We start from the raw sequence: 25,889 nt of genomic DNA on the forward strand, positions 1-25,889 counted from the left end.
GGCTCTGTATCAATGGGGGGGAATGAGCTGACCCTGTATCTAAGAGGCGGGGGGAGATGAGCTGGATCCCGTATCTAAGGAAGGATGAGCTGGGCCCTGGATCTAATAAGGGGGGGAACATGAGCTAGGCTCCATATCTAAATGGGGGGGAAATGAGCTGGGCCCCGTATCTAAGAGGGGGGGGGGGGGGGGGGGGGAGAAACAAGCTGGGCCCATTATCCAAGAGGGTGATGAGTGGGGCCCACTATCTAAGGAAGGATGAGCTGGCGTTAGAAGGAGTCCAAAGATGTTTCACAAGAACGATCCCTTGGGGATGATCGGCTTGTCTTATGAGGAGCAGTTGAGAACTCCGTGTCTGTACTCAATGGAGTTTAGAAGGATCACACTGAAACTTAGAATACCAAGAGGCCTGGATAGAGTGGCCGTGGAGAAGTAGGAGAGGCGAGGGGCTGAGGGCACAGCCTCAGAGTGAAGGGACAACCCTTTCGGAGGAATCTCTTCAGCCAGAGAGTGGCGAATCTGAGATTCATTGCCGCAGAGGGCTGTGGAGACCAAGTCACTGAGTGTCTTTAAGATAGAGATAGATGGGCTCTTGATGAATAAGGGAGAACAGGGTTGAGAAACATATCAGCCATGACTGAATGGTGGCGTAAACACGATGGGCTGAACAGCCGTCTTCTGCTCCTTTAGCTTATGCCCTGTATTTCTGGCTCAGTAATTGAATAGGTTTACCACTATATCCCTATCTCCTCAGTGAAGCGAGGAGCTGTGATGTCCCACTCTCCATAGGAACTGATCCCAACTGGGCCACTGGACATAGAATCATGCAGTCACACAGCTCAGAAACAGACTGTTCGGTCCAACCAGTCCTTGCCAAAATAATCTCTAACTAAACTAGTCCCACCTGCCTGCTCCTGGCCCATATTTCTCCAAACCTTCATGTACTTATCGGAGTGCCTTTTAAACGTAAATGTGCCCACACTCGCTTGTTCTGAAGACGTCATACTGGACCTGAAATGTTAACTGTGTTTTCCTCTCCACAGATGCTGCTAGACCTGTTGAGTTTCAGATTTCCCATCATCTATCGTTCTTTATCCCATGCAAATCCCTCCCACGATCTCAAAACCAGTTCCAGTCACTCGTACACATGAAACTGGTTCAGTTCACAGAACCATAGAATTCCCAGAGTTTGGAAACAGGCCATTTGGCCCATCAGGTCTACGCCAATCCTCAGAAGAGCATCCTACCCAAACCCCCCACACAATTTTATTGTTAGTTTAATTAATTAAAGCACACGTTCAGACTGTCCCCACCTTGATGTTTTGGAAGGTAAATCTGGAAGAAGTCATTGCTTTATAAGACCATATGAAATAGGAGCAGAAGGAAGGCCATTCGGCCCATCGAGTTCACTCCACCATTCAATCATGGCTGATGGGCATTTCAACGCCACTTCCCCACACTCTCCCTCTTATAGGAACACCCTCACATGGTTTACTCATTCAGGAACTCTTATCTAGATCCCAAACAACGGTAACTCTCCATTCCTCATGGCCCCTATACAACCAAGGCAGATTCTGCGCTGTACCCCCATTTGACTTGTCCCTGGTGGAGTGGGAACGCTGTTGGTTAATGCGGTCCCAGGGCAAGTGCAGCCACCGGCAACAGGAGAGAGCGGCTAACCACAGAGTGTACTGCCAAACCGATGCCTGGAGGAGGAATGCCTCATATTCCACCTTGGGATCCTGCAACCACACGGGATCAATGTGGATTTTGACAGCTTCCTCATTTGCCCTCCCAACTCCCAGATTATCCCAGTGCCAAGCCTCCAACTCAGCAACGCCCTCTGGACCCGTGCATCACTGCGCCCTCTGACCTATCACCTTTGCCCTCACCTTCATCCACCTATCGCTTTCCCAGCTACCTTCCCCCCACCCCCAACCCCCACCCCCTTCCCATTTATCTCTCAGCCCCGACCCACAAGGCTCGTTCCTGATGAAGGGCTTATGCCCGAAACGTCGACTCTCCTGCTCCTCGGATGCTGCCTGACCTGCTGTGCTTTTCCAGCACCACACTCTCGACTCTGACCTCCAGCGTCGGTCGTCCTCACTTCCTGAACAGACAGGGACAGAATCAGAAGTGGCTGTGATGCCTCATGTAGTTGAGCAGCAACTGCTGACCCTTGCTGGCTGTACAAATGGATCAGCTCATGAGGAACAGAGAGAGAAAATACATTTTAAGAATGGCATTTCTACATAGAATGCTACAGTAATTACTGTGGGAGTAATAATTGAGTTAAAAAATGAGGTCTGCAGATGCTGGAGATCACAGTTGAAAATGGGTTGCTGGTTAAAGCACAGCAGGTCAGGCAGCATCCAAGGAATAGGAAATTCGACGTTTCGGGCATAAGCCATCCTGATGAAGGGCTTATGCCCGAAACGTCGAATTTCCTATTCCTTGGATGCTGCCTGACCTGCTGTGCTTTAACCAGCAACACATTTTCAACTAATAATTGAGTTACTCTAACAGCATTACTCAATATTTAAACCATATTTGCACTTTTATTTGACACTGTACTTTTGAAACATTAAGTGTGTCTGCCCCAGTTTTTTCAAGTTGCAATGTTCTCAGCTTCCTTGTTCTCTCCCTCTTCCCTCACCCGAACCACAGCCAGTCACCACTTCCTGTTCAAACTAAAACAGCTGGTAGCTACTCTCTGGGACCAGGGAGCCTACCCATTACAGAGCAAGGCCGCAAAGTCCTCCTCTCTCTCGCTCCAATTCACTGACACTTCAAACCACGGCACAAAGCCCAGTTGCAGTGCCGAGGGAGTGCTGCACCATCGGCTATGCCATCCTCCAGAGATAACGGGAAATCGAAGCCTCTGCTGGGGCCTGGAGACCCCGGCTGGTGCAATTTCAGCTGAATTCACACCCCTCCCCCATCACATCCTTCCCCTCGGCCAACAGCACAAACTATCAACTGCTCATTCCCACACTCTCTGCACACGCTGGTCCCTACACACGTCCTGCATTACATCAGTAACACCTCATAGCAGTATCTGGGTCAGAGTTAACCTGCCTGGTTTAAATGTAAATCACCTAACTGAGGCATTCTCCCCAACACGAGAAAGAGGCCCTTCGGCCCAACTCGTCCATGCTGACCAGGTTTCCTAAACTGAACCAGTCTCATTTGCCAGCATTTGGCCCATATTCCTCCTACTCAGAGGCAGACAATCCCTACAGTGGAAGCAGGCCATTCAGCCCGAGTCCACACTGACCCTCCAATGAGTGTTCCACCCAGAACACCCCCTTTTCCTATCCCTGTAACCCTGCATTTCCCCATGGTTAACCCACCTAGCCTGCACATCCCTGGACACTATAGCATGGCCAATTCACCCTGACCCGCACATCTTTGGACTGTGGGAGGAAACCGGACCACCCGGAGGAAACCCACGCAGACACGGGGAGAGTGTGTAAACTCCACACACAGTCACCTGAGAGTGGAAGCGAACCCGGATTCTTGATGCTGTGAGGCAGCAGTGCTAACCACTGAGGCACTAGATGAAGAAGCAACCCAGTCACTGATCTAAATGGATAGCAGCACAGGTTCAATGGGCTAAATGGCCTCCCAGTGGTCCTAGCTTTGACTGCATTGACAAAACATACATAGGCACCGCAGGGATTTGATGTCATGAATTACGACCATAAGACATAGGAACAGAAATCAGGCCATTCAGCCCATTCAGTCTGCCCCTCCATTCAACCATGGCTGATACATTTCTCAACCCCATTCTCCCGCTCTCTCCCCATAACATTTGATTCCCTTTACAATCAAGAACCTACCTATCTCAGTCTTAAATATACTCAATGACCTGGCCTCCACAGCCTTCTGTGATAGTGAATTCCATTGATTACCCACTCTCTGGCTGAAGGAGTTTCTCCTTATCTCCATTCTATAAAGGTCTTCCCTTTAGTCTAAGGCTGTGCCCTCAGGTCCTCATCTCTCCTACCCAAGGAAACATCTTCCCAACATCCACTCTGTCCAGGCCATTCAGTATTCTGTATGTTTCAATCAGATCCCCCCTTATCCTTCTAAACTCCATCAAGCATAGACCCAGAGTCCTCAAACGTTCCTCATATGTTAAGCTTCTCAAAGTTGGGACCATTCTCATGAATCTCCTCCGAACCCACTCCGTGGCTGTACATACTCCCTGAGATATGGGGCCCAAACTGCGCACAATACTCCAGATGCGGTCTGACCAGAGCCTTGTAGAACCTCAGAGATACATCTCTGCTGTTATTTTCAAGTCCTCTCAAAATAGATGTCACCATTGTAATCGCCTTCCTACTGACTCAACCTACAAGTTTACTTTGAGAGAATCCTGAACGAGGGCAGCACGGTGGTTAGCACTGCTGCCTCACAGCGCCTGAGACCCGGGTTCAGTTCCCGACTCAGGCGACAGACTGTGTGGAGTTTGCACGCTCTCCCCGGGTCTGTGTGGGTTTCCTCCGGGTGCTCCGGTTTCCTCCCACAGTCCAAAGATGTGCGGGTCAGGTGAATTGGCCATGCTAAATTGCCCGTAGTGTTAGGTAAGGGGTAAATGTAGGGGTATGGGTGGGTTGCGCTTCGGTGGGTCGGTGTGGACTTGTTGGGCCGAAGGGCCTGTTTCCACACTGTAAGTAATCTAATCGAATCTAATCTAAAAGAGAACTCCCACATCTCTTTGCACTTCAGACTTCTGAATTTTCTCCCTGTTTAGAAAACAGCGCATACCTCTATCCTTCCTACCGCGGTGCATGACCTCACACTTTCCCACGTTGTACTCTATCTGTCCCTGCTCTGGTAAAGCCCTTAAACTCATTATATCACAGAGCCTGTCTCCTGATACTGTGAAAAGTGAAACAACTGCTCCATCTGCTGCTAGGTTCAGGTGACACAGTTCAGGATCCAACATATTCTGATTAATTCGAGTTGCTGTCTCCAGTTTTCTGTTGACTGCAGACCCAGTAGCTATCAGTCCAGAACATCCTAGTGCCAAACACAAACACAGATTTCAGGACAAAAGCACTTCGACCCTCCTGCAAACACAAAACATTTGTGGAACATTCCAAACCATTTTTATTTTATTGCAATACACCCAGCCGTGCCACAGTTCTAATTATTTTTAAATTAAACTAACGCACAGTGAATATTATTTCCGAAATGTTACATGGGCGAAGGAATGACTTGCATTTCAGTAGCATCCTAAAACGCTTTGCAGTCAATTAAACACTTCCCTTAAGAATAATTGGCCATTGCTGTAACGCTGGAAATGGAGCAGCTGTTTGGCAAAGAACTAGCTGTCTCTAGCATCAAGGTGATGCTGACTGAGATTAAATATTGACCTGGCACACTGTGTTGGGGGGGAATGGACTCTCTAGTCCGCCTCTTTCAAAGGTCAGTAGTCGCAGGTTTCCATCTGACTGGAAGGCGAATTGAGTTGTCGTATCATGCGAACGTTGGCTCCTCTGGCCGTGTAGCACTCCCTCCTGCTGTTACAACACTCGGAAAGGGGTCTCTTGTATTTTTTGGTGCTAGTCTCTAGAGAGCACTGAGGAAGGTGCAATCTGCCAGCCAAAGCTGGGGGTGGTGGGGGAACAGTCCATGCAGCGACTTCAATTGGAAAGGCGATGAATGAACAGGGACATGTTTGAATGTTGAGAGACTATCCACTGAAACACGGGCCTCTGGTCCACAAGCTTTCGAGCTCAAACAAGTACAAGGTGGAAGGATTCGAAACCTCAGCGACTTCCAGACTGCACTATTCCACGGGCACCTTCAGGCCAGGGGCTTGGCGAGGTGGCGTTCTCCTGCTCAGCTCCTCCAGACCCAGAGGCTGTGCAAACCGCTGATGTGAGAAATGAATCTCCCCCCCCCCAGCCCCTGCTTTTGTGTGGAGTGGGGGTGAAACATGGGTCACCATTTGAAAGCGGGGTTGGGGGGAGAGGGGGTTTGCGAGCAAAAGCTCACCTCGTCAGCTGCTCCTTTCCGCGGTTTCCTCCAGCTCGGACACTGCCTGCGTGTCCGTCTCGGCATTGGCGAGCTCCGCACTGCCTGGGCCTGGAGACAAATTCTTCCCCAAAGCCGACGCCCGGGAGCGAAGCCTCTCTAAGACCAGGCTGGCTGTCTGGGTGAGATTGTGCTGCAACACACAAGCAGACTGCACTTAATCTCGCTGTTTTAAAACATCATTTCGCAGCTACTAAAGTGAGGGCTAGTGATTGACCAAACTGGGGTTAAAATAGGTGGACAGGCCCCCAGGAAAAGGGAAAGGTCATTTAGGGCGTCAAGCCTGTCCCAGCCACACCATTAGCTCAGGGCTGACCTACAACACTGTCTATTTATCCTATCACCATCTCCCAAAGTCTTTTCCCTGGGGTCAGGGAGTCCAGAACTAGAGGGGAAAGATATAAAAGGGACCTAAGGGGCAACTTTTTCACACAGAGGGTGGTACGTGTATGGAATGAGCTGCCAGAGGATGTGGTGGAGGCTGGTACAATTACAACATTTAAAAGGCATCTGGATGGGTTTATGAATAGGAAGGGTTTGGAGGGATATGGGCTGGGTGCTGACAGGTGGGACTAGATTGGGTTGGGATATCTGGTCGGCATGGACGGGTTGGACCGAAGGGTCTGTTTCCATGCTGTACATCTCTATGACATGTGGTAATGGGGCAGCACGGTGACTCAGTGCTGGTATGCCCCGCTTTTCAAAGGTTGGCTTTACGTCACTTCACTTTTACCAAAGACCCACATTCATACTCGTTTTCGCTAACTGAAAGAAATCCAAAGAGGGTTTTCGCTTTTGCGAAGAAAGGCTAAATTTTTTCCATATAAATTAATGCTTCTTTGTTTTACACCATTTCAGTTACAAAAGCTCTACCTTCGGATAGTGGAAGATATGTGTAGTTAGCACTGCTGCCTCACAGCGCCAGGGAGCCCAGTTCGATACCACCCTCGAGCGACTGTCAGTGTGGGGTTTGCACATTCTCCCAGTGTCTGCGTGGGTTTCCTCCCACAGTCCAAACGACGTGCAGGTTAGGGTGGATTGGCCGTGGCAAATGCAAGGTTACAGGGATGGGGTGGGTGTGGGTAGGACGCTCTGCAGAGGGGCAGTGTGGACTCGATGGGGCAAATGGATTGCTTCTGCATTGTACGGATTCTACACCACAGGATGTGTAAGCCACAGGCCCCAGGCTGAAGCTCTGGGACATGGGCTCAAATCCCAGCTCAGGAGCTGATTAAACTGAAACTGAAACTGAAAGTGAGTGAGTAACACTTCTGTTGTAGCAAAAACCCCATCTGGTTCACGAATGTCGTTTAGGGAAGGAAATCTGCCATCCTTACCTGGTCTGGCCTACATGTGAGTCCAGACCCACAGCAATATGGCTGACTCTTAACTGTCGTGTGAAATGACAGTAGAGAAGCTGGGGGAACATGAAGCTTGGCAGCATCAGGAGGTGGAGAAGTAAACGATTCCCTTCTTCAGGAATTCCTGAAGGATCCCACCCACCTACCCGATCTCTGTATTTCCCATGGCCACTCCACCCTAACCTACACATCCCTGGACGCTTTGGGGCAATTTAGCACGCCCAATCTACCTTAATCTGCACATCTTTGGGCTGTGGGAAGAAACCCATGCAGACACACAGAGAATGTGCAAAATCCACACAGACAGTCGCCCAAGGCTGGAATCGAACCCGGGTCCCTGGCGCTGTGAGGCAGCAGTGCTAACCACTGAGCCACTGTGCTGTCCCCCCCATGTCCTTGACATCCATCTCTCTCATATCTCAGTGCTCCCTGCTTTACTAACCAACGCTTGGTATCAGGGAGTTTTGGAACACAGAAGGAAGCCACTCAGCCCATCGAGCCAAGCCTAGCACTTTGCTCAAGCAATCCGAAATGAGTCCCAGTGCTGAACTCCAGCTCCAGCAGCTCTGTCCATTTCCTTCCAACATTTATTCAACTCCCCACCAAAAGGTGCAATGCCCCCTGCTCTCCACACCCACCGCTCGGGGACAATGATGTCAGTGTTCCGACAGACTTGGGTAAAGTTATCCTCTTTAGTAACCCCCAGTAACAACCTTTAACCCCACGTGAATGGCTGCTGCAATCTTTCCCAATGTTCTCAGCCCATTGTCCCCTCTCGCATGCGAGTGTCCTCCTTATCCAAGACCAAATAAACCCAGCCATGTTTCTCTCACTCCTGGTGACAAATGCATTTAGAAAGTATAGAACCGTGGGTGATGGAGGCCTTTCGGCCCATCTTCTCTGTGCTGGAAAGATACCAGTTTGAACTCAGATGTTTGGGAAGGGAGGGTAGCACAGTGGGAGCCGATTTCCACGATGATGTGTTGGTGGGAAGGGGGTGGGAGACCGGGGCCCGTTACCTGCAAAATGTGCAGCCCCTTCAGAGAGCCGACGGCGAGTTCAGAGAGTCCGTCACACGTTAGGTCAACGTAGGCCATGGAGAGCAGGGGGCTCTGGAAACTTCTCTTCCACAGGAGCCGGAATTCACCTCGGAGCCGGGGGGCGAGTCCCGACTCCACAGCCTCAGGATCGGGGGCCCCCATGGTGCAGGATTTGTAGCAGAGTAACTCCTGCCAAGAGAAAGCAAGCTCAGACCCCAGAGCAAAGGCAAAACGACACACGGCCCCTTCCAGAAATGGAGGTCTCCTTGCTGCCAGGGCTAGTCAGAGAGAGAGGGGCCAAATTCCCACTCAGGTTAGCCTGGTAACAGTGCCTACTGGCAGGAGGGCTGCTAGCTAGTCGGAGAGAGAGGGGCCGAATTCCCACTAAGGTTAGCCTGGTAACAGTACCTATTGGCAGGAGGGCTGCTAGCTAGTCGGAGAGAGAGGGGCCGAATTCCCACTCAGGTTAGCCTGGCGACGGTGCCTACTAGCAGGAGGGCAAGGACTGGCATCTTCTGGACTGGTCAGCTGACCTCCCCCATTGTTTCCGGGTGGAAATTGACAGCTAGCCAATCTGTGAAGTGGGAGGGTATTTGTTTATTAAACTCATCAGGACAGAATCGCAAGAAAGCCAATTTTATAAAAGAGGGAATGGCAAGAGAGACCCAGCAGGAACCATGATACCGGTAATTAATTAAATCCAAACCTGGAGACGTGACCGTGAGTGATCCGGGCACTGCCCAGGGGGTGTTACAAGGGTCAGATGTCGTTACAGTTCCTTCCTCATCGAGAAAGGCTGATATAATGAGAAGTGACATTATTTTCCAACGATGAAGCAAGGCCACATGGGAAGCCAACACCAAACAATGGACACTGAAACAGCGCCCTTTAACTTTGTGTTTTAGCTCCAAGGCCCTGAGCTGCCCAAAGAGGTAATTAGGGCAGGTGACCAAACACTTCAGGCAGAAGCTGAAAGGAGGTGAGAGAGAGAGAGGCGGGAGACGGAGAGGGTTGACGGAGAGGGTGACCAGTTTAGGGAGGGTATTCCAGAGTTCAGGATCCAGACAGCGGACAGTATTTCGTTTTATTACCGTGGAACGTGGGCGTTGCTGGCTGGGCCCAGCATTTATTGCCCATCCTTAATTGCCCCCTTGAGAAGGTGGGGATGAGATGCCTTCTTGAATCGCTGCAGTCCATCTATTGTGGGTTGACTCACAATGCCTTTAGGGAGGGAATTCCAGGATTCTGACCCAGTGAAGGAGCGGTGATATATTTCCACAGTCAGGGTGGTGAGGGGTTCGGGGGGGGAACCGGCAGGGGGTAGTGTTCCCATGTATCTTCGAGACAGAAGTTATTGTGGGTATGGAAGGTGCTGTCTAAAGGAGCCTTAGTAAATTACTGCAGTGCACCGTGTAGACGTACACCTTGCTACTACTGAGCGTGGGTCGTAGATCGAGTGCCAATGAAATGGGGGCTGCTTTGTCCTGGATGGTGCTGAGTGTATTGGAGCTGCCCTCATCCAGGGCAAGTGGGGAGTATTCCATCACACTCCTGACTTGTGCCTTGGAGACGGTGGACAGGCCTTGGGGTGACAGGAGGGGAGCTACTCGGAGCAGGATTCCCAGCCTCTGAGCTGCTCTTGTAGCCACTCTGGCGAGGTCCAGTTGAGGTTCTGGTCAGTGGTAACCCACAGGATGTCACCTCCAGGGGTGGGTATGATGGGAGCGGGGGTGTAGGGGGGTACAGGAAATCAGAAGTAGAGGGGGGAGACATTCCATTCGTTACCTGGCCGTAGGTGCCAAGGAGGATCTCCTTCACCCCGTCAAAGTCGACATCGGTTACCAGCGCACACAGGACGCTGTCGAATTGGTCACTCTCAGGCAGGATGGCCTGGTCACTGAGGCCATTCTTCAGCACATCCCTGCAAGGGAAGAGAAAGAGAGGTCAACGCACTGGCTCCTCCAGAGCAGCAGCCATCACTCCCACTGGTTTGTTCCCACGGGGTATTGCCCTCATCACAGAATCCTGACTGGGCGGTAAGAGGCCACTCAGCCCATCGAGTTTGCACCAACCCTCCGAACAGCATCCCAGCCCACTGTCCTACCCTATCCCTGTAAACCTGCATTCCCCACGGCTAGCCCACCTAACCTGCACGTCCCTGGACACTGTGGGCAATTTCCCATGGCCAATCCACCCTAACCTGCACATCTTTGGACTGCAGGGAGGAAACCCACACAGACACGGGGAGAATGTGCAAACTCCACACAGACAGCGGCCCGAGGCTGGAATTGAACCTGGGTCCCTGGCGCTGTGAGGCAGCGGTGCTAATCACTGAGCCACCGTGCTGTCACGAGCAGCACTTTGGGAACTTCTGTTTTGGGGAGTTGAGGGATGAATTTCCCTGGAATTTCATCGTGGGATTGGCCATGATGTACTGGGCTTCCCCCCCACACCCTGGTACTGAAGGGACTGCGATTGACAGTGACGATGGCCCTGCAGTGACGCATCAAAGTGGTGCCAACAAGCCCAGTGCCCGTCCCTGTCGAATGCCAAGACGTCTCACCTGTAAACTACAGAGAGCTCGATGGCGGAGGTCACGAGCAGATTATAGTTCTCCAAAGAGGAATCACCTTTGGCTGCATCAGAATCTGCAGTAAATAGAGAGGGGTGCCAGAGAAGGTGGGGGGAGAGGAAAACAGAGTAGGATTAATGTCATTGGAAAGGTTGGATGTTGCCCTGTTTCTGAGGTGCAGACAGAGAAACAATTTAGAATCATGCAGCACAGAAACAGACCCTTCGGCCCAACCTGTCCCTGCCGACCAGGTTTCTCAAACTGGACTAGTCCCATTTCCCTGCCTTTGGCCCATATCCCTCGAAACCTTAAGCGAAAATGAGGACTGCTGTCAAGATTTTCCTGCTCCTCGGATGCTGCCTGATCTGCTGCGCTTTTCCAGCACCACTCTAATCATCCCTCTAAACCTTTCCTACTCATGAACTTATCCAAAAGTCTTTTAAAATGTTGTACCTGTACCAGCCTCCACCACTTCCTCTGGCAGCTCATTCCATACATACACCACCCTCTGTATGAAAAAGGTTGCCCCTCAGGTCCCTTCTAAATCTTTACCCTCTCACCTTCAACCTATGCCCTCTAGCTCTGGACTCCCCCACTCCAGGGAAAAGACCTTGGCCATTCACCCTATCCATACCCCTCATGATTTAGACACCTCTGTAAGGTCACCCCCCAACCTCCTGCCCTCCAGTGAAAAACGTCCCAGCCCCTCTTTACAAGTCAAACCTCTGTTCCCAGCAACATTCTGGTAAGTTTTTTTCTGAGTCCTCTCCAATTTAATATCCTTCCTATAACAGGGAGACCAGAACTGGACACTGTACTCCAGAAGAGGCCTCACCAATGTCCTTTACAATCTCAACATGATGTCCCAACTCCTATACTCAAAGGCAATGAAGGCATGTGTCCGAAATGCCATCCTAATCACCCTGTCTATATGTGATGCAAGCTTCAAGGAATTATGTACCTGGACCCCTAGGTCTCTCAGTTCGATAAAACTCCCCAGGGCTCAACGACATGTGTGCCTTGGGTGCGGAGGTGGGATTCTTGCTAGGCAGCAGTGAGCTGTGTATTGGGGGGATTAATCTTTGTTAATGGCCTTATTAACTAGATATCGCACCTCACTCATATACAGCATCCTGTCTTAGCAAACCTGCTGAACAGACTAGATGAGAATTCCTGACTTTGATCTCAGAAAGGGGGTACCTGGTGACTTCAGTCTGCTCCAAAGAACCTCTGGGTTGGTCTCAACATTTCAGGGCATGCACTATGAGCATACAACCCACATCCACAGAGACTGGCATCTAACCATGTGCCAACCTCTGAGAACATGGCACATCTCCAAAGAAGTCACCCAGTTATCAGAAGGATATTATTAAGCTGGAGAGGGTTCAGGAGATTGACCAAGGTGTTGCTGGGTATGGGAGGTCTGAGTTGTAGAGAAAGGCTGGGGGACGTTTTTCACTGGCGCGTAGGAGATTGAGAGGTGACCTTATAGACATTTATAAAATAATGGTAGCTGTCCTTTCCCCAGGGTAGGGGATTGCAAGACTAGGGCACATTTTTAAGGTGAGAGGAGAGAGAGAGAGAGAGTTAAAAAGACACGAGGGGCAATTTTCTTTTTTTACACAGAGAGAATGTGTGGAACGAATATCTGAGCTGTAGAAGGAAATATTAGCTATGGATAACCAAACATTTGGCCAAAGACATCGAGTCCTGACAGTGTGGAGTCAGGCCATTCGGCCCATCGAGTCAACACCGACCCGCCAAAGTGCACCCCAGCCAGACCTACCTGTAACCCTGCATTGCCAATGGGTAATCCAATGAGCCTGCGCATCCCTGGATACTATGGATAATTTCCCACGGCCAATCCACCCTAACCTGCACATCTTTGGACTGTGGGAGGAAGCCCATGCAGACATGGGGAGAAGGTGCAAACTCCATACAGACAGTGGCCCGAGACTGGAATCGAACCTGGGTCCCTGGTGCTGTGAGGCAGCAGTGCTAACCACTGAGCCACTTTAAATCCAGATACAGTATACAGAGGAACCGCGATTATCCTGCAGTTGATTATCCGAATATCTGGAAAGATCACAAGGTTGAAAACGTGTTGCTAGAAAAGCGCAGCAGGTCAGGCAGCATCCAAGGAACAGGAGATTCGACGTTTCGGGCATAAGCCCTTCTTCAGTCTTACGCCCGAAACCTCGAATCTCCTGTTCCTTGGATGCTGCCTGACCTGCTGCGCTTTTCCAGCAACACATTTTCAGCTCTGATCTCCAGCATCTGCAGTCCTCACTTTCTCCTCTAAGATCGCAAGGTCCCAATGCTCGGCGACACTACGCTATCCAGAATTTGACTGACCGAATGGAATACAGTCCACGTGTCCTTTGGATAGTTGAGGCTCCTCTGCATACTCGAGTAATAGTCAATTTTTTTTTACTTTAAATTTATGAAGTTAAAAATCACACAACACCAGGTTATAGTCCAACAGGTTTAATTGGAAGCACTTGCTTTCGGAGCGACGCTCCTTCATCGGGTGGTTGTGGACTACACGATTGTAATACACAGAATTTATAGCTATTTATTGACTACTACACGGATACTACTTTCGAGGGGCTGATATTCATACCGTACCATTAGCAGAAGCCCAGCCGATCTCTAAATGAATTAAAGGGAGAAAGATAATGAATTATGGTAATTACGAAAACCCGGAGTGGAACCCAACAGCCAGCGGACTGGAGCGGATCAGAACAACCAGCTGACTAGAAAGCTGGAGTGGGGTGTGACGGCAGGCGCACTGACTCACATAAACACTGACCTGTTACCTGTGAAGAACCAGGGTCGACTTTTACACGAGACGTGTGGAAAATTCCAGGTTATTTAGCCAAAAATAAGGGATTGACTTTTACGTGAGATCGACTATTACTCAAGTATATGGGGCTGTTTTCCCTGCAGCGTTGGAGACTGAGGGGTGATCTTATCAAGGTTTATAAAATCATGAGGGGCATGGATAGGGGGAATAGACAAAGGCTTTTCCCTGGGGTCAGGGAGTCTAGAACCAGAGGGCATAGGTTTAGGGTGAGAGGGGAAAGATATAAAAGAAACCTAAGGTGCAACTTTTTCACACAGAGGGTGGTCCGTGTATGGAATGAGCTGCCAGAGGAAGTGGTGGAGGCTGGTACAATTACAACATTTAAGAGGCATTTGGATGGGTATATGAATAGGAAGGGTTTGGAGGGATATGCTGGCAGGTGAGACTAGATTGGGTTGGGATATCTGGTCAGCATGGACGAGTTGGACCGAAGGGTCTGTTTCCGTGCTATAAATCTCTATGACTCTATATATGGCAGGTTTTAAAGAGCACCTTATAGAAGGAGAGAGAAAGAGCGAGGCACTTGTGTTAAAACAAATCATTGTAGAGTGAACATTGTGCCTTTGCTGGTCTAGGTATTGAGGCCCATTCTCATTCACTCACCGACACTCGGTGCTCCTTGCCCGGTTGACTTGCCCTCGCTGTTCTCAGTGGGTAACCCGAAGAGCAGGACAGTGGAAATCGGCCCATCCTGTTGTACATTCCAACTCTGCAGAACAACTGGACTTCAAATGGAGACAGTGGGTGAGAAACATGCACAAACACCAGGAGCGGGGTGGGGAAGGGGGCAGCCTGAGACATGGGGCAAGGGGAAGCAAGACAAACGGGGGCAGGAGGAGATACCAGACCTCAAAAAAGGTAAGGAGCTGAAGGTAGGGCTGACAGTGCCAGGGAAGAGGTTGGGATGGGGGCTAGTCACAAGCGGCAACAGTCCAGTTCTGACCTTTCGATTCCTGATCCACGTGAGAAATCCCCACAAAGCCATTCTGACAACCAAACGCTGTCAACCGTCTGGTCGAATCCGGAATATTGACCACATCTAGCCAGAGGACACTGTCATGAGATAAACAGGCATTAGCACTCGCTTCCCACAGCATCTAGTGAGACGACAAAAAAAAACCACAAACCAAAAGCGACAGCACGAGACTCAAAGGGAGCCAGAGGCAAGTCAGGGGTAGGTCACGAGATTGACTCCAGGGATTGTCATGTGATGAGAGATTGAGCAGTTCAGGCCTATACCCTCTGGAGTTTAGAGCAATGAGAGGTTTAAGTGAGATCTGTAAGATGTTACAAGGTGATTGACAACGTAGGCATGGAGAGGATGTTTCCTCAAGTTGGGGAGTCTGGATCGAGAGGACACAGTTTTAAGATAAAGGGTGGCAGATTTGAAACAGAGGTGTGGAGAAATTACTTCTCTCCAAGGCACTCATTCTCCCAGATGTATGGTAGATGCTAGGACACAGTTAATTTAATCATAGAATCGTTACAGTGTGGAAGCAGGCCATTTGGCCCATCAAATCCACACCAACAATCCGTCTGACGAGAATCCCATCCAGACCCCCCCCCCCGTAACCCTGCATTCCCCATGGCTAACCCACCTATCCTGCACATTCCTGGACATAATGGACAATGTATCACGGCCAATCCACCCTAACCTGCACCCATGCAGACACAGGGAAAAGACACGAGCTCCACACAGACAGTCGCCCGAGGGTGGAATCAAAACCGGGTTCCTGGCGCTGTGAGGCAGCAGAGTTAACCACTGAGCCACTAAGGAGGGTCAGAGGAGACAGACAGATTTTTAATTAGTAAAGGGTTGAAAGAGCACAGTTGAGGCGGAGATGAGATCAGCCAGGATCGTTCTGAAAGACAGAGCAGGCCTGAGGGGTGGAATGGCCTCCTCCTGCTCCTAGTTCTAATGAGAGCATGTGAGAAAAAGAGAGAATCTGTGAGCAACACACAGAGAGCCATGGAGCTGGGGCCTAACCTAAAACATCCCAAGGTCCACGCGCAATGTACCAGTGCGAGCAATGCTGAGGTCTTACTGGCTGGGTAGGCCTGTTAACTCGGGGAATATTAATCCTGTCGGCCTTTCTTCAAATTGATGCAGCGTTTCGTTCTGTGAGACAAGGAGAGAGAGAGAGAGAGAGAGAGAGAGAAGGCAGCGGTCACTCGGGGAAATTGATGAGACGCGAAACTGGGCTGCAGTTGGATGGGGGAAGGGCTCACCTCTTTGTACAGGTGGATCTGGTGGTCGTGGCCACTGAGCAGGAACACGGTCTCTCGCTGCTGCCGTTCCTGGATCCTGGAATGTGGAAAAGGGAAAATGTGAAGTCGGGCAGGGGGAAGACAACAACAGCCACCCTGCCCCTGCCCTGCTGTTAACGCCAGGTCACTCAGGAGTGAAATCGGGGAGGTCTTCCTCATGCAGCGGATCACAGAAATCAGCGATTCTCTCCTTCAAACACCCGAGGGCTCAAACTTAAAAATCACACAACACCAGGTTATAGTCCAACAGGTTTATTGGAAGCACTAGCTTTCGGAGCGCTGCTCCTTCATCAGGTGGTGATGAAGGACCACTTGATGAAGCAGCAGCATTCCAAAATAAACCTGTTGGACTATAACCTGGTGTGTGATTTTTAAACTTTGTCCACCCCAGTCCAACACCGGCTCCTCCAAATCCTGAGGGCTCAAGGCATCGCTCAGTTGATTGAAGACTCAGACAGTGGTAGGTTAGGGCAGTGCTTTCCAAACACTGAACGTTGGCACAGCCCCTCCCCAGCGGGCAGCAGGAGAAGGCACACAAATGGAAATGACCCATACTGGAACAATGAAATGCGACGCCAGTTCCCAGTTTTACTGGTGTCGGGTGCCCATTGCTGCCGGGAGCTTGCGGGTCCCCGAAACGTCAGCTCATGATCCCACTTGGGTCCCTGACCACCACTTGGGGAAACCTCAGGGGTTGATCAAGGTTGGGCAGTCACTACAGCAGCCGCACGGGTCATCGAGTGAACGTTGTGCACCACACAGCCTGAGTGTTTCAATGGTGTCCTTTTCTCTCTCTCTTTGTAAGTTACACTGTAGGATAAACTTCAGGAGTTCTTGGTCGGACAGCAGCTCAGACTCTCAGTACTGCTGCCGACATCAGGCAGCCGACAAGGGGCACAGAGGTTCCGAATTTACTCCAGCCAAAATGGGGGTCAAATTCCTGTACGTTGGCACCAATCTGATACCACGCCCGCTGTCAGTGCCAACTGATCTGCCAAAGGATTGGGGTTGCTACATTACAAACTGAACCGTTGGAGACAGTTTGTAAAATCGACCTGTTTAAGGATGTTACGACTCACCCTCTGCAACGGGTGGGATTTGAACCCAGCTCAGAGAAGGGACCCCATCACTGCACCACATGAGCACATCCCTGGAGGTTTGGACGGTGATGATCCAAACACCAATGTTTTGTTGTGGTTCAGTTCGCCGAGCTGGGAATTTGTGTTGCAGACGTTGTATACCATACATCAAGAGCGGCACGGTGGCACAGTGGTTAGCACTGCTGCCTCACAGCACCAGAGACCCGGGTTCAATTCCCAACTCAGGCGACTGACTGTGTGGAGTTTGCACTTTCTCCCCGTGTCTGCGTGGGTTTCCTCCGGGTGCTCCGGTTTCCTCCCACAGTCACAAAGATGTGCGGGTCAGGTGAATTGGCCATGCTAAATTGCCCGTAGTGTTAGGTAAGGGGTAAATGTAAGGGTATGGGTGGGTTGCGCTTCGGCGGGTCGGTGTGGACTTGTTGGGCCGAAGGGCCTGTTTCCACACTGTAAGTCTAAGTCTAAGTCTAAGCACTTCCGAACTGACAGCCAGACTACTGCGACCACTAGGACTCATAACAGCACACAAACCAACAGCCACCCTCAGACAACAACTCACCAGGACGAAGGACCCGATACCCAGCATGAGCAAAACCAACGTAGTGTACAAAATCCCATGCAAGGACTGCACAAAACACTACATAGGACAAACAGGAAGACAGCTAACAATCCACATCCATGAACACCAACTAGCCACAAAATTACACGACCAGCTATCCTTAGTAGCCACACACTCAGATGACAAGCAACATGAATTCGACTGGGATAACACTACTATTATAGGACAAGCCAAACAGAGAACAGCCAGGGAATTCCTAGAGGCATGGCACTCATCCACAGATTCAATCAATAAGCACATCGACCTGGACCCAATATACCGGCCACTGCGGTGGACAGCTGGAACTGACAACCGGAAGCGGCAGATTCAAACCACTACAAATGCCGGAGGAAAGATCACAGAAGCGCTTCACAGGAAGCTCCCAAGCACTGAGGATGTCACCTAGACAGGGGGCGAAACGTTTGCAACACAAATTCCCAGCTCGGCGAACAGAACCACAACAACGAGCACCCGAGCTACAAATCTTCTCACAAACTTTGAACCAATGTTTTCTCCTTCCCATGCCTGAGCAGGAATCACTCTCATCCACACTCCCTGCCAGTGAATGATTTGCAGTTCACTACTCAACTGCATACTAAATTTTCTCCTCGTCTGGAGGAATCGGTCAGTACGCATTTAGTGCTCATCCCTCGCTGCCCGCTAACAGAAAAGACTAGGGCACGGTCTCAGGGTGAAGAGACAACCCTTTAGAACGGAGATGATGGGGGATTTCTTCAGCCAGAGGGTGGGGAATCTTTAATTCATTGACGGGATGAGTGTGTTGCTGCGCCATCCCTAATTAATTAGAGGGCAGTTCACAATCAACCACATTTGCTGTGGGTCTGGAGTCACGTGTAGGCCAGACCAGGTAAGGATGGCAGTTTCCTTCCCTAAAGGACATTAGGTGAAACAGAAGGGTTTTTCCTGACAATTTATTCACGGTCATCACCTTTATTTCTTAATGGGTTCAGTTCCCACCATCTATTGTTCTGGGGTTCGAACCCTCGTAACCAAAACATAGTCTGGGTCTTTGGATTAACAGTTTGGTGACAATACCAGTAGGTCATCGCCTCCACCACATCTGCGAACTCATTGGGTCATAGGAGGCCAAGTCATAGAGATGTCATGAACACAGTGGGAAGCCACAATTATTAATAGAGGCACTGGTCACCACTGGTGAGAAATTCAAACTTAACTACAGTTACTCAACCAATGGTGTAGAGCCACTTTTATTGGTGTTGGGAGGCTTGGACTTCTGGTGAATTTGGATTCCTGAGAGGGACCGGTGATGCATTATTTGGGCATCTTTGTAAACCACAGAGAATATAAGGGCGTGATAGTCAGAGAGTGGTACAGCACAGAAACAGACCCTTCATTTCAACTTGCTCATGCTGACCAGATGTCCTCAACTAGATTAGATTAGATTACTTACAGTGTGGAAACAGGCCCTTCGGCCCAACAAGTCCACACTGACCCGCCGAAGCGCAACCCACCCATACCCCTACATTTACCCCTTACCTAACACTAGGTAATTTAGCATGGCCAATTCACCTGACCCGCACATCTTTGGACTGTGGGAGGAAACCGGAGCACCCGGAGGAAACCCACGCAGACACGGGGAGAACGTGCAAACTCCACACAGTCAGTCGCCTGAGTCGGGAATTGAACCCGGGTCTCAGGCGCTGTGAGACAGCAGTGCTAACCACTGTGCCACCGCGCTGCCCAAAACTAATCTAATACCATTTGACCCATATCCCTCTGAGCCCTTCCTATTCATATACCTATCTCGATGGCTTTTCAAAGTTGTAATTACTCCAGCCTAAACCACCCTCTACCATTTTCTGTGGGAAACAGTTGCCCTTCAGGTCCCTTTCATAACTTTCCCCTCTCACCCTAAACCTATGCCCTGTAGTTCTGGTCCCCTGCCCACGGAAAAGACCTTGTCTATTCACCCTATCCACACCCCTCATGATTTTATAAACCTTTATAAGGGTCACCCCTCAGCGTCTGACACTCCAGGAAAAACAGGCCCAACCCATTCAGCCTCTCCCTGTAGCTCAAACCCTCCAATACCAGCAACATCCTTTCTGAACCCTGTCAAGTCTCACAACATCTCTTCTTGTGGGGAGACCAGATATGAATGCAGTATTCCAAAAGTGGCCTCACCTATAAAGCCGCAACATGACACCCCAGAATTGCCTAATTCTGCTCGTATATCATTCAGGCTTATGGGAAGGCAGCGAATCAGAATTATTTTGTATTTGTTTGGGTTTAGTTTCTAGCCCAAGGAAGTGAAGCAAAGAGGCAGATCCCAGGCACTTACTCCACATGGCACAACTGGAAGGGGGTGAACTGGAGTTCCAGGTTAAGGCAACTTTCTGTAAAAACAAAAGCACAGGTTAGTGCCCAGTCTCCGCAAAAGAGAATCATCGCAGAATACAGTTAAAATCCCTCACCCGCCCGCCCGCCCGTACCAGGTTAAGCAGGTACCATCACCGTGACCCTCACGCACTCTCAGCCACCCACCCCTTACCCTGCCTAACCCATTACATGGAAAGCATCAACAGTGGTCCGCACTCTCAGCCCCAAGGCCAGAATCATAGAACCCCTACAGTGTGGAAGTAGGCCATTCAGCCCATCGAGTCTACACCGGACCTCCGAAGAACATCCCACCCAGACCCACCCCATCCCATCCCTATAACCTTGCATTTCCCTAACCTTGCAATTCCCCTAACCTGCACATCCCCAGTCACTACAGAACAATTTCCCATGGCTAATTCCCCTAACCTGTACATCCTCGGACACTACGGGACAATTTCCCATAGCCAATCCACTTTAACCTGTACATCCTCGGACACTGCGGGACAATTTCCCATGGCCAATCCACCCTAACCTGTACATCCCTGGACACTACGGGACAATTTCCCAAGGCCAATCCATTCTAACCTGTACATCCCTGGACACTACGGGACAATTTCCCAAGGTCCACCCTAACCTGTACATCCTCAGACACTACGGAACAATTTCCCAAGGCCAATCCATTCGAACTTGTACATCTTTCCGGAAGAAACCGAGGAACCCCCGAGGAAACCCATGCAGACATGGGGAGAATGTCCGTGTGGAGTTTGCACAGTTGCCTCAGGCTGGAATCGAACCCAGGACCCTGGCGCTGTCAGCCAGCAGTGCTAATCACTGAGCCACTGTAGTCGGAGGTCATGGGTCCCTGAGGAACAGTGAAGTTCAGGTTACTCCTCCAGTCAGTATCAAAGGAGTGCTGCAGTGTCAGAGGAGTCATCTTCCTGGCCTAGACATGAAACCCTCAGGCCCAGAGGCTGGGGGCAGGGGGGACTTGCTTAAATTCGACCTACAGCCAAAAAACAAACCAAACATTGACTCACGGGCGATGGAGTCCAAATTGTACTCCGATCCTGGCTCGTAGTCGCAATAGATGTTGAGGAACGGGCTTGCCTTATCGCCAGAGTCCTGTGGGAAATAAAAGCAGCAACAACATCAGCCTCAGAGTGAAGTGGAGCTCAGGATCCCAGGCATCATCGAGCACGTGACTGTATTCAATGGGCATCACACACTTTGTGACCAGCTGAGATTCTGCCAGATTCCACTGAGAAGAGGAAGCCATGACGAAGCAGCATTCTGTCAGGAGTCCAGTGACCCAGACTAATCCCTGGGGACATGGGAGTGAAATCCAATTAGGGCAACAGATGGAATTTACATTAAAATTAATAGAGAAAATATAAAGCCAGCCTCAGAAGTGGTAACCGTCAATGATTTGTCACTGCCATCCTTCCCCAGTCTGGACAACATGTGACTCCAAACCCACAGCAATGTGTTGGCTCTCAACTGCCCTCCGAGATAGCCCTAACACACCACTCAGTTCAAGGGCAGTTAAGGATGGGCAACGTACAGTCATTAGATTCCTTTGAGCCTCGAATATAATCTCATGCAAGTAAGAAATGCCTCGGGTTTGTTCGTTGGATAAAGTCAAACTCCAATGTTTGTTTCACATGCTACTGTACAGAACCAAAATGATTTAGTGACTAAGTTGGAGAAAATTATTGCTGACGCTGGAATCTGTACTGAAAACAAAAAATGCTGGCGATCACAGCAGGTTACACAGCATCCATGGAGATTTGAGATTGAAAATGCTAGTTTGCTTCTCTCTATGGATGCTGCCTGACCCGCTGTAATTTCCAGCATTTTTGTTTAGTGATCATGTATATTCATAAAAATACCTTTCTGCACAAAGTAATTAAGAACTAGTTTAGCAAGGGCTACAAATATTGATCTTGCTAGTGATGTCCACGTACCACATAATAATAAACAAAAGTCAATTCTTTTTTAAACTGAGAAGCATTTTGTTTTAAAAGGAAAGATTTCTAACTATCTAGCTCTTTCCACTGGAACCCAGCGTGCAGTTTGCAAAGTATCAGCGACCTCACCTTGATAAAGGTTATTCCCACAACCAGACCTCGTTTCGGCGCAGATTTGTTGAAAGCATCAATAGATACGATTTCTGCGTCCACTGAGGAGGGAACGGAAAAGGTCAATTTTAAGAATTTCCACAACGTCACACATCCAGCTCGCAATCTCTTACACTCCTCTCTGGATCCATGGTGCAGGTTTTGAGCAGATTGCATCCATCCTGTGTTCAAGCCCCAAGACTCTTACACCTCTTCCCTCACGGTTTTCAGACACTGCAAGTGCCTTGACCATCTTTTACCTCCTACAGGTCCCCTGTGTTATTCTCACATAACTAGCACTCCCTCATTTTACAGTCTCCTATGTTTCCAGTCTTAAACCCAGCCTCAAGCACCACGACAACCTTTCTCATTCCACCACCAACGCAATTCTTCGGGAGGAGATGTTAAACCAGGGCCTCTGGTCTGCCTCTCAATTGAATGCAGAAGACCATATGATAAGAGCAGGACAGATCTCCCAGTCACTATCCATCTCTGAAACAGCATTTAAATAGATTATCTGCTCACTTATCCCATTGTTGCGTTTCCTACGTTACAACAACAATCCCACTTAAAGACAAATCGGTGGTTCCACTGGCACTTTGGCATATCAAGACAGGCGCTAGATAAATGCAAGTATCCTGACTGGTCTCCCACATATTGTTGGTGCTCTAACTCACACCAAGTCCTGCCCTGTTATCATTGCTGTGTTTGCTGACTCCCTGTCAAGGCAACATTTTAACTTCAAGATGCTCATTTTTAAGTCATTCCATGTCCTCAACCTTCCCTAATCTCCTCCACCCCTACAACCTTCCTGAACTCCTCGAACTCTGGCCTCCTATGCATTCCCCATTTTAAATCATTCCAGCATGGGCAGCTAGACACTGGAGGATCCTGGGAATCCACAGGCAGGAGCTGGGAGCATCAGAAGCAAGCCTCCCAAGATTCCTGAAGAAGGGCTCATGCCCGAAACGTCGATTCTCCTGCTCCTTGGATGCTGCCCGACCTGCTGCGCTTTTCCAGCAACACATTTTCAGCTCTGATCTCCAGCATCTGCAGTCCTCACTTGCTCCTCCCAAGGTGAACACTGGCACCCCAGGTGGAGTTGCAAACTGAGATTTTGAAACTGTGAGCTTTGAAGCAGCAACAGTCAACACCTTGCCCCTTCCCCTCCAACTTGATTTCCTTACTGATTAAAAGTCTATCCAGAGACCCCGCAGTGCAGATAAGAGGCCAATCAGCCCATCAAGCACGTGCGGACCCTCTGATTTAAACCCCACGTTTACCACAGCCAATCCACCTCACCTGCACATCTTTGGACTGTGGGTGGAAACCGGAGCACCCGGGGGAAACCCACGCAGACACGGGGAGAATGTGCAAACTCCACACAGACAGTCACCTAGAGGGTGGAATTGAAACCTGGGTCCCTGGCACTGTGAGGCAGCAGTGCTAACCACTGAGCCACTGAGTCCATCTCAGCCTCAAGTATACTTTAATGACTCAGCCTCAATAGCCCTCTGCTGTGAAGAATTCCACAGATTCATTACCCGCTGGCACAAGAAAGTTCCTCTTTATCTCTGTTTCAAATGTGTGGCCACTTACTCCGAGATGACGTCCTCTGATCCTAGCCTCGTTCCCCATGTGGGTGAACCACTTCGCTGCACCTACATTGTCCACTTGCCAGCCTCCCTCGACAATCAGTGGTCAGTTCAGAAGGAGTTCTGAACAGACCAAGGTGCAGGGTCGGAGGAGATGGTCACACTCCATTACCTGGGATGTGGGTGAACTGGACCTACCCCTCCACCGGCAGAACACAACTACACGACGGCTGGAGGAGGAGCGCCTCATCTTCCGCCTGGGAACCCTCCAACCACAAGGTATGAATTCAGATTTCTCCAGTTTCCTCATTTCCCCTCCCCCCACCTTGTCTCAGTCGGTTCCCTCAACTCAGCACCGCCCTCCTAACCTGCAATCCTCTTCCTGACCTCTCCGCCCCCACCCCACTCCGGCCTATCACCCTCACCTTGACCTCCTTCCACCTATCCCACCTCCATCGCCCCTCCCCCTAGTCCCTCCTCCCTACCTTTTATCTTAGCCTGCTTGGCTCTCTCTCTCTTATTCCTGATGAAGGGCTTATGCTCGAAACGTCGAATTCTCTATTCCTGAGATGCTGCCTGGCCTGCTGTGCTTTGACCAGCAACACATTTGCAGCACATCAGTTATATGTCCAGGTGCACCTCCAGCCAGGACAATGAGTGGTCAGTTGAGGGAGTGGGGTGGGGTGGGATGGGAGGTACAGGGTTACTCTCTATTACCTGGGATGTGGGAGAACTGCACCTACCCTGTCCACACCAGTTGTATGTCCAGGTGCCCCTCCGGCCATTCTGCCTGGACAATGAGTGGTCAGTTGAGGGAGTGGGGATGGGAGGTACAGGGTCACTCTCCATTACCTGGGATGTGGGAGAACTGCACCTACCCTGTCCACACCAGTTGTATGTCCAGGTGCCCCTCCGGCCATTCTGCCTGGACAATGAGTGGTCAGTTGAGGGAGTGGGGTGGGGGTGGGGCAGAGGGACAGGGTCACACTCCATTACCTGGGATGTAGGTGAACTGTACCTCCTTGGCCAGGGGCCGGATCTTCTGCCGGGGGGTCTGGTACCTGAAGTTGATGACCTTTCCCTTGAGGGTGGCGGTCAGGAGGTCACAGCCTCCCTCAGGCCTGGGGAAGGCGCTCAGGCCGTAGATGTTGCTCTGGGAGGACAGGCGGCTGAAACTGTCCTCCACCAAGGGGCACGAACCGTACAAACTGCTCGGAGGCCCTTCCATAACGAAGGGGAGGGGAAGGAGCTACATCAACCTCGGCCCATCCTCACTCGACTCGACCTCAATTCACTGTCGTGTGGAGATGGCCTTCGTGCCCCTAACAAAGATGGCGTCCCACCGGCTTCCGCGACGCGCCCCCAACAAAGATGGCGGCCCGGCGACTTTCATGACGCGACTCTATCAATGATGGCGTCCCGAAGGTACGACCCCTCCCCCTCCGCCCCTACAACCACCTGATGAAGGTGCAGCACTCCGAAAGCTAGTGCGTGCGAATAAACCTGTTGGACTACAACTTAGGGTTGTGAGATTTTTAACCCCATAACAAGGATGGCGTTTTGTCGCCTTCCACGACACGCCCCTATCAACGATGGTGTCCCGAAGAAATGCCCCTAATAAAAATGGCGCCTGGCTGACACCAATGACGCGCCCTATCAAAGATGGCGGCACATCGGTTTCTTTGACAGGTCCCTAACAAACATGGCGTCACGTCGGCTGACGCAACACGCCCCGATCAAAGATGGCCTCATGCCGGCTGACGCAACACGCCCACATCAAATGTGGCATCACGCCAACACTATGCCCAAATCAACCATGGTCCACTGCTGATAACCACCCTTAGTTGCAGATGGTGTGGACGGCAGATGCTGGAAAGTCAGCCGATGAAACGTGGGGCAAGTTAAGCAACTTAGCATAGGCAGGACAGTCGCCCTGATGTATGCCCCTATCAATGATGCCGACTGC

At 50.4% G+C, this 25,889-nt stretch overlaps 1 protein-coding gene across 3 annotated transcripts; it reads right to left on the reverse strand.

Annotated features, from left to right (window-relative positions):
* Positions 1 to 4,563: 4,563 nt before the first annotated feature.
* On the reverse strand, positions 4,564 to 25,240 carry kptn (kaptin (actin binding protein)). Of its 3 annotated transcripts, XM_060855966.1 has the most exons (13): positions 24,920 to 25,240; positions 22,308 to 22,390; positions 21,249 to 21,333; positions 20,174 to 20,228; positions 16,117 to 16,192; positions 15,933 to 16,006; positions 14,831 to 14,940; positions 14,491 to 14,607; positions 11,013 to 11,097; positions 10,235 to 10,370; positions 8,429 to 8,638; positions 6,010 to 6,181; positions 4,564 to 5,028 (listed from the first exon to the last, which is right to left on the reverse strand). In XM_060855966.1, the coding sequence occupies exons 1-12, from the start codon at positions 25,149 to 25,151 to the stop codon at positions 6,014 to 6,016; spliced, it is 1,431 nt and encodes a 476-aa protein (XP_060711949.1). In that variant the 5' UTR covers positions 25,152 to 25,240; the 3' UTR covers positions 4,564 to 5,028; positions 6,010 to 6,013. The 3 variants fall into 3 exon arrangements, with proteins under 3 accessions (XP_060711949.1, XP_060711948.1, XP_060711950.1); XM_060855965.1 differs by lacking the exon at positions 4,564 to 5,028 and having other exon boundaries at positions 5,131 to 6,181; XM_060855967.1 differs by lacking the exons at positions 4,564 to 5,028; positions 15,933 to 16,006 and having other exon boundaries at positions 5,131 to 6,181; positions 14,491 to 14,612.
* Between the last annotated feature and the right edge of the window lie 649 nt (positions 25,241 to 25,889).

The sequence above is a fragment of the Hemiscyllium ocellatum genome, chromosome 47, assembly GCF_020745735.1.
Source record: "Hemiscyllium ocellatum isolate sHemOce1 chromosome 47, sHemOce1.pat.X.cur, whole genome shotgun sequence".
In the NCBI taxonomy this organism is placed as follows: Eukaryota; Metazoa; Chordata; class Chondrichthyes; order Orectolobiformes; family Hemiscylliidae; genus Hemiscyllium; species Hemiscyllium ocellatum.